Genomic DNA, 14,503 nt, shown 5'->3' with positions numbered 1-14,503 from the left:
TTGGCCTATCGTACCAGCTCCAGGTGATAGATGATGATGATGATGATGATGATGATGAGTGTGGAGCAGTAGTTGGAATGAAAATTGGCAGGGGAAACCGAAGTACTCGGAGAAAGCATGACCTAGTGCCACTTTGTGCACCACAGTTCCTACATGACCTGACCTGGGATCGACCTTGACCGCTACTGTATGAAGCCGCCTGAGCCATGGCACGGCCAGATCATGTAGTTAGTGAGGCCGTTGTGAAGTTCGTAATGAATTATGAATCGCTTCGGAATAGGGAAATGGCGGTCACGTTAACTCGTAAGATTACTATTTTAATATTTGTTGGAGTTCCTTCTCTTTCCCCGCTGAAGTAAGTCTGCACACCTACTGGTAGTGGGCAGATGGGATCCTGGAAAGCTAGAAGACTTCAAATAAATGTGAAATTGTCGGTAAGGAGACTTTCTTTCCACTTTACCGAGACATTAACTATACTTTCAAATTTTGTTTATGTTATTGTTGATAGTGGTACTCCTTCACAGTAGAATACTAATGTTATTCAAAGTAGTGTACGGGGTCTGTGAAAGCTGTTACATTTCCTATTCGGTACAGGAAATGTACAGGGTGCACCAGGTCATTGTAGTGATCTCTGTTACAGAAACTACCAGCAGATCCTGTCAGGTGTGCAGAGTAGTCGACTCAAGGAATGTAATTTTTAATACTGAAGATTTTTGGTTCCAAAGATTATTTTCGGTTTAACTGTTAATATCGGTCTAAAATACACCAAACTGTCTCTAATTTTACGTAATATTTTGTGTAGGTATGCAAGTTGTGTCTCTCTCTAAGGGAAGAACTAGAGCAGAGTGCTTAGGACAATATTTGCACCAAACACATGTGGCAATAGTTGAAGAAAAATACGTAATAAGGAGCTTCATAATTTGCGCTGTTCACTCAGTGCACATGTAGTACGAAAGGGAAGGCGACAAATATGCCTACAAACAATAATTTAGTATGAAGACAGAAGGGAAAAGACAACTTCAGATACATAAGTTTAGATGGGAATATATTATTAACATGCATCTTACGAAACAGGACGTAAGGATGTGAGCTACTTTAGTCTGGCCAAGGATAAGAAACCTTTGGCGGGCCCTAGCGAACACGGTATATTGAACCTGAGGATTCTATAAAAAGCAGAGAAAATTTCATCAGCAGCTGGGCGACTGTTGGTGTCTCAGGAAGGACTCTGCTGCGTGAATTTATTTAATTATTTCGTTCCTGGTACCGTTCCACGCAATTCGGAACACAGGGCAAGCTATTCTTTCTATTTCCTTTTCCTTTTAGCTAACTCATTCTACTGAAACGTTTCCATTGGTCAAAATATTTGGCGTCCTTTGAAGAAATCTGTAGGCCTATTCGTTTGTAATGTAACCGTGTAGGCCTACTAACATCTAACGACAATTTTAGTAGTTGTAAAAGAATATAAACTTAATAAGTAAGAATAAGAGCTCGGAAGGTCAAAGTTCCTAATTAAAGAGGAAGGAGTTGCGTGCATGTAGAATGGGTGTCTTGTGCTGCAGGTTGTGACCATCAACGGGGCTCGCATCTCACGAGATAAGCACGACGTCCCTATTCCTCAGGGCATTGCCCATGCTGTGGACAGGGTCATGTTCCCACTTCCTGTCGGCAACATCATACAGACCCTCCGGTCAGACAGAGAGCGTCGGTTCACCAAGTTCCTGAGAGCGATCCAGGTGTCAGGGCTCACGGATAACTTCACAGGTAACCGGTCTCATGCCTTCAGGTTCTGATATTTAATTCGTGTAGTATGGTGCATGGTAAGGCCGCGCCATAGCTCAAGCTGTTAGTCGCTGGCTTCCCACCGCGGCGGCCCGGGTTCGATCCCCGGTCTGGTCAAGTGGGATTTGTGGTGGACAAAGTGGCGTTGGGGCAGGTTTTCTCCGAGTACTTCGGTTTGCCCTGCCAATCTCCATTCCACCAATTACTCCACAATCACCCTCACCTATCATCTAGGGCTAGTACAATAGGTGTTGGTTGAGGCACTATGCTACGGAAGGTCGCGGGTTCAAGTCCCGATGAGGTCATTGGATTTTTTCAATTGACCTAAACCTTCCGGCCACACTATGGCCCTGGGGTCGACTCAGCCTCTAACAGAAATGAGTACCAGGAAACTTCCTTGGGGGTAAAGGGAGGTCGGGGCGTAAGGCTGACATCCTCACCGCTACTGGGGTCGACTCAGCCTAGAGAAAATGTGGGAACCTCGACGTCTCACAACCCTATGGGTCTCCACGGCTTGTGTCAGGAATAGCTTTAATTGTACCTTTTTACAAGAACTCAACGATTTCTTGTGATTAAAATCCAACCACTATTCTAAACCCTTTTTAGACTGTAGGTTTTCAATGTAGTAAAAATTTATATTGTTATCTTCTAGGATATAACGCCGTGTAGCCTGGTGGTGGCTACTAATGACTCAGAAGATTCTGATGCCTCCAGTTCTTCCGAAATTTGGTACTTATATAACACTGAATGATGACACAGCCAAGAAGACCGTATTCCAGAAACTTCTTATTGCCTTTCTTTGGGAATTATCTGGAAATGCTTGACCTGCCGCAACATTGCCGGCCCAGTAAGGAGTTTATCTGTTGCAGGGAACAAGGTGTACACAGTGTTCGCTCCGACGGACCGAGCCTTCTCTGTGGTGGACACCGAGGATCTGAACAAGCTGCTGACAGACGGGGACATGTCTCGAGCACTTGTCCTGAGGCACGCAATTCCAGGGACTCTGTACAGCTCCGGCATGAGGTTCTACCAGCTACGCGACTCCCTGGAGAAGGGATCCAGCATTGCGCTTCACAAATCCAACGGTAAGACAAACTGAGGCCGGTCACGGTAGCCGAGCGGTCTAAGGCGTGCACTGTCTTCGCTCGCTCGGAAGCCGGGATCGTGGGTTCGAATAGTACTCAGGGCATGGATGTTTAGGTTGTGTGTGCGCGTTTTTCTGTGTTTGTGTACAGGTAGAGGCCTTGCGACGAGCTGATCACCCGCCCAAGGAGTCCTACCGAATGTGTAAGGTCTAGAAAAACCGAAGTGAACGGAGAAGTTCATGGAGGTAGGCCTAGGCCCACTGGGGCTGTAGTGCCAAGGGGGAAATAAAGACAAACTCATTCACAGATCGAGTAGGAATCACTTGGCATCGTGCCGCAGAGGAACGAATATTTTGCTCCTGGTATCAGGCCACGAAGAGGTAAAGGAGGCATGGAAGTAGTGCCTGATGCATTTTAGATCTCTACACTGAATGGATGTGGGTGGTTAGCTACATGTTCCATATCAAACACCTTTGAATAAAATCAGGGCGAACTCATGGACCTGCCTAAATATGATATAAACAACTCTATGTGGCAAAGCCCTTGTTCAGAAACTAATAGTCCCTTATCTAATCAAGAAAATCCCTGCCGCTTATGGAACCCGAAAGCTGGTTATAAGAGATGCCACTAGTTTGCGTGTTGTGCCAGAAGTTACATTTTTAAGATCTAAATATTATACAGGGTTATCCATAAGTCCGTGAAACATTTTGAAAATTTATGATAAATTAACTACGTAAGGGATTCCAAATTTTGTTACACTGAAATAGAGATAAACTCACCAAGTTTCTTTTTTACATAGTTCACAGATGCTCAATGTCTCCACCATTGCTGATACGGCAGACATCTATGCGATAATCCATTTCGTCCCACACCCCTGTCAGCATATCACGGTTGACCAGAGCCCCAGCAGCGGTGATACGGTTGCGAAGACCCCTGAGATTAGCAGGCAATGGCGGCTTTGAAAAAAACTTGGGGAGATTCATTCTCTATCGGCGTAAGAATTGCCATGATCAGATTCATAGTTCATTTGTTGTGAATTTTTAAAATGTTTCACGGACTTATGAATATCCCTGTATTATTCTCCCTCTTCGGGGGTTCTAACTCAAAAATTTTTATTAATCTTTTTCTCTTCTATAAATGTACGTGCTACAAGTCCCACACATCTTATCCTTCTCAATGTCTTCATCCTAACAATGTTTGGTGAAGAATATAAATTTTGTAGCTCCTCATTATGCCTTTTTTCCACCCTCCTGTTGCTTCGTCCCTTTTAGGTCTAAATATTCCCCTCAGCGCTCCGTTCTCAAATATTATGCCGTCATATTCTTTTCTTAATATCAGAGATCGATATAATTCCGTGAACAATTCAACTATTTCTATCACTGCCATCTTCAGGTGTCTCAGCTGTGCCAGAACTGTACCACTGTATAGAATGCCCACTTATTCACATCACATGTAACTGTGATATTTCATGATTTAAAATACTAGATGTGATGTGATTAAGTAGCCGAGCGGTCTAAGGCATGAACTGTCCTCGTTCTCAAAGGGGTTCGAATTCCCTTCAAGGCATGAATGTTTGGTGTGCGTATACGTTTATTCTGTGTTTAGGTAGCAGCCTTGCGACGGACTAATCACTCGTCCAAGGAGTCCTACCGACTGTGAAAAATGATTGCGGAACTGAATAAGAGGCCTGGGCCCTGAATGCGCTGGAGAGCCACTGAAAAAAAAATGTGAATAATTGGATATTCTATACATCACAAACATCTCATGTAACTGTGATGTTTCACTGTTTAAAATACTAGATGTGATGTGAATAAGTGAAGATTCTATACAGTGGAACAGTTTTGGCATAGCTTAGACACCTGATGATGGCAGTTTGCGGCCGAAACATGTTGTGAAAGAAAGAGTAATAGTAACATTTGCATTGTTGACGGAATTATATTGTGTATGAAAGAGATATTCATGCAACAGGATGCTTAAATACAACAGGGATACACCGAGTTTCACGCCCATACAAAACGACACAGATTAAAAGCCCCGGCATTTAAAAATAATTTAAGTATCATTTTATTCATTCATTCATCAATGGCCCTACAGCCCTTTGTTGGACCCTGGCCTCTTCTTCAGTTTCGTAATTTTTTTTACATTGACGGTAGGGCTCCTTGGACGGGGCATCAGCCCGTTTCAAGGCCGCTACCTGCACACAGAACAACACAAACAGAAAATAAACACACACACAGTCATCCATGCCTTGAGTGGGATTCGAAACCACGATCCCAGCATTCGAGCGAGCAAAGACAGTTCATGCCTTAGATCGCGCGGCTACAGTGATCGGCTAATTAAAAGTACCATACTTATATTAAATTAAGCCGGTCACGGTAGCCGAGCTGTCTAAGGCATATATTGTGGTTTCGAATCCCACTTAAGGCATGGATGTTTGGTGTGCGTATGCGTTTATTCTGTGTTTGTGTTGTCCTGTATTCAGTTAGAGGCCTTGCGACCAGCTGATCACCCGTCTAAGGAGTCTTACCGTCTGTAAAAGTGATCATGAAACAGAAATCAGCCTTATCTCCACAGATGGAACGAGAGGAAAAAGATTAAATTAAGGTCATTGGAGGGGCGCATGAAATTAAAGGCAACCCGCAACTATTTTATAATTAACTTTTATATAATCGTCATAAAGTCCATTGCCATCCCCAGAATCTGACGTGTAACAAGACGAGCATAGAAACATTCAGGCAGGCGTGACAGTTTGAGTATCACATGTTTGACTGTAACCAGATCACTTAATGCTCTTCCAGTAGAAGAAATATCACTCTTACAGAGGCTGAAGGCGAAATGATTAGATTGCAAGCAGCTGCTGGTTTTGTAGACTCGTTTGCTAAGAAAGAAGAGAGGTTTGGGAAGAACGGATTGAAAAGCTTGCTTTCTACTTGGGCGGAAGGGAGCGGAAAGGTTGACTGGTGACAAATGTGTTTTCTTTCTTCCCTTCCCATTGATATTAATGACAGACTGATGATGTATTACAAGTGGACTGCTACTTCACTCAAGACGTGCTTCGTTGCTGGCATATATTCCGGCAGTATAGTCAGGGAGCTTTTTCAGCGCTGTTGGTTGATGAACCGATCACAGTGGCCGCGCGATCTAAGGCATGAACTGCCTTCGCTCGCTCGACCGCCGGGATCGTGGGTTCGAATCCTGCTTAAGGCATGGATGTCTGTGTTCGTTTATTTTGTGTTTGTGTTGCTCTGTGTGTAGGTAGAGGACTTGCGACGGGCCGATCTCCCGTCCAAGGAGTCATACCGACTCTGTATATAGGATCAAGGAACTGAAAAAGCGGCCAAGGCCCAAAGAAGGGCTGTAGAGCCATAATAATAATAATAATTCAATTCGTGTTTATTTACGCGCAAACATAACAGCACAGAGGACAATTACAAAGTTAGCACGAACACATAGTAATAAAGAAATATAATTAAAGAACAAAATACAAAATAAGAAAGTATATATCAGGGCAATAAATTAATAATAAATAAATAAAAATTAAAGTTAGCATTGACAGGCAAGGAAAACGAAATAAGTAAATTTCCCGTGGTTATGCCATTATGTGGCGAGAGAGAACACCAGAAACACGGACCTGAGATTTCCGGTTCAGTGGGTAACTATGAAACCAGTTTACATAGCCACAGAAAGCCCAAAAGCAGCAAGCTTAAAGAAGAAGGAGGAGAAGAAGAAGAAGAAGAAGAAGAAGAAGAAGAAGAAGAAGATGTGCGTAAGGTCGAAAGCATTGCTGAGATCGAAATAAATGGCATCAGCTTGTCTCTGAGAGCCGACTAAAGGGGAAATAAAATCAACGTACGAGTAAGTTACCAAATTGGTGCTCGTGGATTTAGTTTTCGAGAAGCCGTCCTGATAAGGATTAATTATAGATTTTAGATAATTGGAAACATAGTCATGAACAATAAAATCAAATATTTTGGAAGCATTACTCAGAAAGGATATAGGCCTATAATTGCTAATAGAGGTAATTTTGCCTTTTTTGAGAACAGGAATAGCTGCTGTTTCCTTCCATAGGATGGGAAAATACTGCTCAGATAAGCTTAGATTAAATATATGTTTAAGAATAGGTACAAAAATATCAGTACAACCCTCATTAATGAATCCAGGGATGTCGTCGACTCCAACAGATTTAAATGATCTCAGGCGCTTAATGGCAAACGAACTATACCAACCGAGCGACCGCCGCTTGTCGGCGAAGTTAGTGCCAACTTTAGCAGATAGAGGGTGTCGCGTGGTCAGCGCAACGAATCCCCAACGCCGTTAATTTCGGTTTTCTAGACCGGAGCTGCTATTTCCTTGTAATACCTCCTCAATTACATCACGAGGCTGAGTGGACCCCGTTCCAGACCCACTGTTTCTCAGAAAATCTGGTATGCCGGGAATCGAACCCTGACTACGCCAGGTCTTCTTGAGGCTGTCCCCGGCTGTATTGTGTTATAATAGTCATTGCACATTCATCTATATATTTCCACTTCCGTTACAGTAATAAAACTCAATCTTGTTACAAAGCCACTAATTAACATACTCATGGAAGTACTCATGGGGCTGAGCTCTTCTTGAGGAGCCGCCAATTCTGCAGCTACTCAAGAATTTCCCAGCATTTTATGGAACCCGAAGGTTCATTATCGCGTTCACAAGAGCCCTCCACTGGTCCCTATCCTAATCCAGATAATCAAATCCATACCATCTCATCCTATCTCTCTAAGATCCATTTTAATATCGTCCACCCACCTACGCCTTGGTCTTCCCAGTGGTCTCTTTCCTTCTGGCTTTCCCACCAATATCCTATACGCATTCCTCTTATCCCCCATTCGTGCTACAACTACTATATGTTCACTTATAAGGACTTTCAATTGGTATCTAAGATTATTATTACTCGTATTATGACTCTACAGCCCTTTGTTGGTCCTTGCCCGCCTTTCCAGTTTCTCGATCCTGTATACAGTCGGTCGGACTCCTTGGACGGGAGATCAGCCCGTCGCAATCTGCTCCTACACACAGAACAACAAAAACACAGACATCCACGCCTTGAGTGGGTTTCGAACCCACGATCCCAGCGCTCGAGCGAGCGAAGACAGTTCATGCCTTAGACCGCGCGGTCACTTTGACCGTCTCTAGTGGAGGTAACTGAGGAAGAAGAGCTCTCTACAGCCTCACAGTGTACTTGAAACGTTGAAATGAAAGGCGAAAGTTGCACCTATGTGAGATCAACCTTTCACCATATCTTGAGAGAGAGATGAGACAAGTACACCTTTCATTTCCGACCCGTTATAATCTCATACGTTTCACACGCTGATGTCGCGTCCTTCATCTTAAGGGAAGGCGGTCGGAGTAAGAAGAATAGGAAAGTAAAGAAAACATTTCATCCTAATGAAATCATTGTCGGTTTCATGTGAAGTGGAGAAAGTACAGCCATGATATAAGTAATGATTAATTCACATTTTCGCGGGAATGAATGACGAAAGACAAGAAGAGAGAACTTCTTAGCAGAGCGATCATATTCCGAAATGTAGTCTCGTCAAGGCTCTATCGATACCAGAAACATAGCCACGTAGGTTGTTGTGCATAGCTATGTTTCTGCATTGGTTACTGTCAAACTACACAACGTTACACTCTTAGTTCATGACCACCAGAGCAGATCTTCCAAGAGGTCTCTAAAATTTAAGTTTTTCGCCTAAAAATATACACGATACACTTCATCGAAAACATAAAGATAAGAGACCTTTTGGAAGGTCTAGTCACAGATAGGAGGATAGCATGAGAGAACTAGGTTGTGAAAAGGCGGGTACATGTGGTTCATAATAGAGTCAAATAGCTGGTGGACGCTTTTAAACACAGTAATGAACTTTCGGGTTCCACTTACTTACTTACTTGCTTACTCATGGAGCTGAGCCCTTCTTGAGGAGTCGCCAATTTTGCAGCTACAAAGGAATTTCCCAATATTTTATGGAACCCGAAAGTTCATTACCGTGTTCACAAAAGCATTCCACTGGTCCCTATTCTGAGCCAGATCAATCCAATCCATACCATCCCATCCAATCTCTCTAAGATACATTTTAATATTGTCCACCCACTTACGCCTTGGTCTTCCCAGTGGGTTCTTTCCTTCTGTTCGGTTTCCACTAATGTGATAAGTTTCCTAACCAGCTGTGTGACCTACAGCTCAATGGGATAGCTTACTCTGTGGATTATAGAATCGAATTCCGCGAAGAAGTGTTGAACCACTGATCGTGATTCTGTAAGGCTTCCATAGAGGCAAGCTCTTTGGTGATAGATCAGCGAGCGGCATTTTCTGTGTAAAAGAGTGGAAAGTGTAGCATGATGGAAGGGAAGGTTCAGGATCGTGGCTCTTTTATGTTAATTACGTGATGAAATTGCTTGGTGTTCAGTTCCGTAACTCCGCCCCCCCCCTTACAGCTGGAGGACCACACTTTATCATTTGTCCACTAGTTACTGCTTGTGAAATAGTTTTGCAGATACTGGGCATATCTGAAGCGCGTATCCATATACAACGGCGGGGCGCGTCACGGCGAGTGAAAGTTTGCGCATTAAACCTCCGTTTTCTGGAAGAACGGGGGAAAATTGAGAGTAATATTAAATTATATATCTTAGAGAAAGCTGCTATGAAGATGTGAGCTGGATTAAAGTAGCTTCCAATAGGCACAGATAAATATCTTTTGTGGTAGCAGTTTACCTGTACACAAACACAGAAAAACGCACACACACACTAAACATCCATGTCCTGAGTGTGATTCGAACTCACGATCCCTTTTTTCCAAGCTAGCGAAGGCAATATATGCCTTAGACCGCTCGACTACCGTGACCGGCTTGTTCTACTAATATAGTACGTATTAATTGCCTGTAAGATGGACCGGATTTTGGCTCAAATCCTAATCTTACAAAAAGATATATGATTAATTTACATACATTAAATTCGGAAAATGTCATTACTTTAAAACAAATCATTTGGTGCCAAATAAGAAAAGAAATTTATGTGAAATTAACTGAAGGGGAAGTGACTATGTCCTTGAAAACTTGTTCAAAATATTGATCTATAAGGACTAAAGAAACCAGGACAAACGAATCTCTGGCTGAAATATGAATCACGTACACCTCAGTTAAAGAACTTACACATTGTCACTTGAGCTAACTTAATTGATATAAAGTTCTTCTTTTACACCTATCATATCACACACCATTGAATATTATTAAATGGTAAAATACACAATTCTTTAAATTTTAATTCGAAGACGAAACTGAAACAAGTCAAGGAGGATGAGGTTGTCAGGGCATGTAGCACGAATGGGGGAGGAGAGGAATGCATATAGGATATTGGTGGGAAAGCCAGATGGAAAGAGACCACTGGGAAGACCAAGGCATAGGTGGGTGGACAATATTAAAACGGATCTTAGATAGGATGGGATGGTATGGATTGGATTGATCTGGCTCAGGATAGGGACCAGTGGAGGGCTCTTGTGAACACGATAATGAACCTTCGTGTTCCATAAAATGCTGGGAAATTCTTGAGTAGCTGCACAATTGGCGGCTTCTCGAGAAAGGCTCAGCTCCATGAGTGATGACGATGATGATGATGATGAGACTAGATTTCTTTCTGATACAGTAAAGAATGCCTATGCTTTCCAGGCACGGGCACTGTGGAGTTTACCTTTACATCTCTGTTCTTAAGCAGGATCTTTCACAACCTTAGAACATCTATTTCTTGTCCGGACGTAATAGTTTGTTAACAAGGATTATACCGCTGTTGCGGTTGAGCATACCTTCAGTTCTGGTCTACGTAGAGTTGATGAGAAGGACGAGCATAACGAAATTTATGTAGGTTACTTTATCATTATGTTGTATTCGGTAAACCTGCAGCTTTTGTAATGTAAGCGAGATGCCAGGCGGTGTGGAACTAGTTCTTTATACACAGTGACAAAAGACGACTGATGTAGGTCTCGCTGTTTAAGCATGGCGAGTCCTACTTAAAACTTCTATAGCACAAATTAATCCGTTGTGTTTCATTAATCAGATCTCTGTTCCGCTTTCTTTTACAAAATTGTAAGAGAGATTTCTGAACACTACCTATCCGGGTTTTGCTGTATGAAATGTGTTACGTACATTTGGATTTAACGGCTTGAAGAAACAAGAGGACAGAGAAAACTCTTTAGTGGGGAGTTCCATAACATGTAGAACAAACAAAAACAAACTCCGTGGCCTTCAGTCCGCAAGACAACTATACCGACCGAGCGACCGCCGCTTGTCGGTGAAGTTAGTGTCAACTTTTGCGGATAGAGTGTGTCACGTGGTCAGCGCAAAGGATCTCCACGTTCCTTGACCGGAGCCGCTGTTTCCTTGAAATATCTCCTCAATTATCCTCACGAGGCTGAGTGGACCCCGTTCCAGACGCATTACTTCTCAGAAAATCTGGTAGCGCCCGTAATCGAACCCGGGACCTTTGGATCTGTAGCTAGGAACTCTGACCACTAGGCCACAGAGGCGGTCCCATAACGTGTAGTCTTCATCAAATATCCGCAAGATTATCCAATTAGGAAGGGGCGTGTTAAAAATGAGAAATCCATCTTGATCGTAAAATCTGAAGTGAAGAGACTGTTTTGAAGGCTTCGGCATAGATTAAAATCGATCTCAAAGAAGCGGGGTAGAAGAGTTTGCACTGGGTCCGTGTGGCTCAGGGATGTTACCAGTGGTAATGAACGTTCATAAAATGTGGTAAATTGTTTGACCAGCTGATTAAATATCGCCGATCACAGTGGCCGCGCGAACTAAGCATGAACTATGTAAGATTTGAGGTTTTCACGGCGGTGACTATGAAGAAAGCAGTCTTCTGGAATATGGCACCGTGTAGATGTGGTGTTAACCGACGTTTCGGAGGAACGTATCGCCTCCATCTTCAGAGTAGAAGAAAAAATAAGAAAATTCGCAAGCGAAGAGACCGTCTGCTTGTACCGGTTCTCACGGTCTCTTCGCTTGCGGATTTTCTTATTTTTTCTTCTACCCTGAAGATGGAGGCGATATGTTCCTCCGATACGTCGGCTAGCACCACATATGCCCAGTACCACATCCCAGAAGACTGCTTTTTTAAGCATGAACTGTCTTCGCTAGCTCGAGCGCTAGGATCATGGGTTCGAATTCCACTCAAGGCATGGATGTCTGTGTGTGCGTCTAATTTTGTGTTTGTGTTGTCCTGTGTTTAGGTAGCGGCCTTGCGACGGGCTGATCACCCGTCCAAGGAGTCTTACCGAGTGTGTAAAAGAGATCACGAAACTGAAGAAGAAGACAGGGCCAACAAAGGGCTGTCGAGCCATTGATGAATGAATTAACTTCGCGCAAGAAGAACCCTGCTCTGTGGAGTGAGTTAATTGATGGGTTAAGTTTGGAACTTTGTTTCAACCATACACAGAGACTTCATTACATGGGCACAGGTCGACATTAACGACAAAGAATGGCTGTTACTTGCTTCCTACCTTCGGATGTAAATATGACAATAAAATAATATATAACGAAATATTCTGTAATTGAATGCAGTGAAATAGCGAATAATTATTTACTGAAGGTGTAGTAAGATAATTACGTGTATACATGTGAAGTTAATATAAAAAAACTATAATTTTGCCTGTGGTTCTGTATGGGTGTGAAACTTGGTCTCTGTCATTAAGGGAGGAACATAGACTGAGGGTGTTTGAGAACAAGGTGTTGAGGAGAATATTTGGACCGAAGTGACAGGAGGTTGGAGAAAACTACATACTGAGGAACTTGTACTCTTCTCCAAGTATACTTATGTTGAATAATCAAATCAAGGAGGATGAAGTGGGCAGGGCATGTAGCACGAATGAGTGAGACAAGGAATGCATATAGGATATTGGTGGGAAAGCCAGAAGGAAAAAGACCACTGGGAAGACCAAGGCGTAGGTGGGTGGACAATATTCTGGCTCAGGATAGGGACCAGTGGAGGGCTCTTGTGAACACAGTAATGAACCTTCGGGTTCCATAAAATGCTGGGAATTACTTGAGTAGCTGCAGATTTGGCTTCTCCTCAAGAAGGGCTCAGCTCCATGAATAAGTAATACATGAGAAGTTACTGCTCAGCATTCAACTGATTGTCTGAGGAAAAAGGTAAGAGGTAAAGTTGTCCTTGTGCTTAACTAATTAAGCACTACGCCATGAAGGCGTATGAGGGAGTGGATGTATAGATCCACATTTCTTGACCTCGGCACTAGTTGGAGGTGAGTGGTCAGCTTCACGCCCCTGCCGCTTTACCCCTGGGGAAAGAGCACCCGGTACCTATTTGATAGGAGGTTGGGTGGACCCCAGAGCCGGTCTGGACGACGTGGAGAAGAGAGAATTCTTGACCCGACCGGGACTCGAACTCCGACTCCTTGGTCGCCCAGCTTGTAGCCAGTCACTATACCGATTATGCTAACCCGGCTCTTAAATGTCTGAGGAAAACTGAAAAATTAAGTAAGAATTTTTGGCGGAAATCTGAGAATCGCACGTTTTATCGCATAACTAAGCTCTGTTGGGTGTCTTCTTTCTGAATTATCACAAACAACAGGAACTTTAACGGATATGGGCAGGGCGTGGCCAGTCACCACATACGCTGAAATTTTGAAGAATAATTTCCGGCAAGAACTTTGACGCTTATATTGGCATCACGCGTATTGAGTCAAGCATGTCCTTAATTCCTACGGTCTGCCTTCAAGCAGGACACACATATCCCGTTATTGATTAATCGCTCATTATCAAAAGTGTAAAATGCAAAATTTCATAAACAACACAATAAACGTTATGGTGCATTTTGAGCACACAAAACCGGAAGTGATAATATGTTTTGGGATGAGGCATAATATTATCAGCTTTTACTTTGTTCCTGTTCCTCTAATTTGATACAGTCATTCATGTGAAAATAATGAGTTAATACGTGTACTCACTGACTTGCAAGATAAATACACTCACTTGAAACAATTAAAAAGATATATAAAGTCAATTTCCTGCTTGAGGAAACTTAATTCTTAGACAATAGTTGACACTATCCGCTAAAAACAAAAGTAGTGGATATAAAAGACGAAAAAGTGAGAGTAATGAACTTGGTCACGGATATTATTGTTGGATAGACTGCAATTGTTACATTGTCTTACATAACTCAGTCAAGAATCCTTAGCAACGTAACTCTGTACGTAATCAAGAATACGAATTGTTGAGTTACGCCCTATTAAGAGTCCTCGCAACAGCACCAAATTGTTATCTCCGTCAGTACAACATCAAACCAGTTTCATTCCATGTATTTCGTGATTCTGTATTTTTAAAATTTAGCTCACTTTCCTTCCGTAAGGAAAAGAAGTGCGCCCCTGAGGTCGCCGTGACATCGGGCTGTCTGCCTGTAAGTAATATTGTCCCCCAGCTATATATTCTTTCAGGGCAGCCGCCCGAAATTCTTCTTTGACTCTTGGTTTGAAAGAGGTAACTGAAGACGCATAGAGGCTGCACCATAACTCAAGCGGTTAATAACATTTAAACAATTCAGGGCAAGACTAAAAAGATTGTCTTGCTATATATATATATATATATAT

At 42.7% G+C, this 14,503-nt stretch overlaps 1 protein-coding gene across 3 annotated transcripts in view; it reads left to right on the top strand.

The window, feature by feature from the left end:
- The window catches only part of LOC111872525 (mediator of RNA polymerase II transcription subunit 15), an 89,434-nt gene that overhangs the window by 72,867 nt on the left and 2,064 nt on the right, over positions 1-14,503 (top strand). For all 3 annotated transcript variants that reach the window (XM_023866541.2, XM_023866550.2, XM_023866534.2), the window contains exons 6-7: positions 1,560-1,761; positions 2,649-2,864. In XM_023866541.2, coding sequence (XP_023722309.1) covers positions 1,560-1,761; positions 2,649-2,864 — 418 coding nt within the window. The remainder of the gene's footprint in view (positions 1-1,559; positions 1,762-2,648; positions 2,865-14,503) is intronic.

This window comes from Cryptotermes secundus, unplaced genomic scaffold (genome assembly GCF_002891405.2).
Source record: "Cryptotermes secundus unplaced genomic scaffold, Csec_1.0 scaffold962, whole genome shotgun sequence".
In the NCBI taxonomy this organism is placed as follows: domain Eukaryota; kingdom Metazoa; phylum Arthropoda; class Insecta; order Blattodea; family Kalotermitidae; genus Cryptotermes; species Cryptotermes secundus.
The sequence above is the reverse complement of the archived record's forward strand: the minus strand, read 5'-3'. Positions and strand labels throughout refer to the sequence as shown.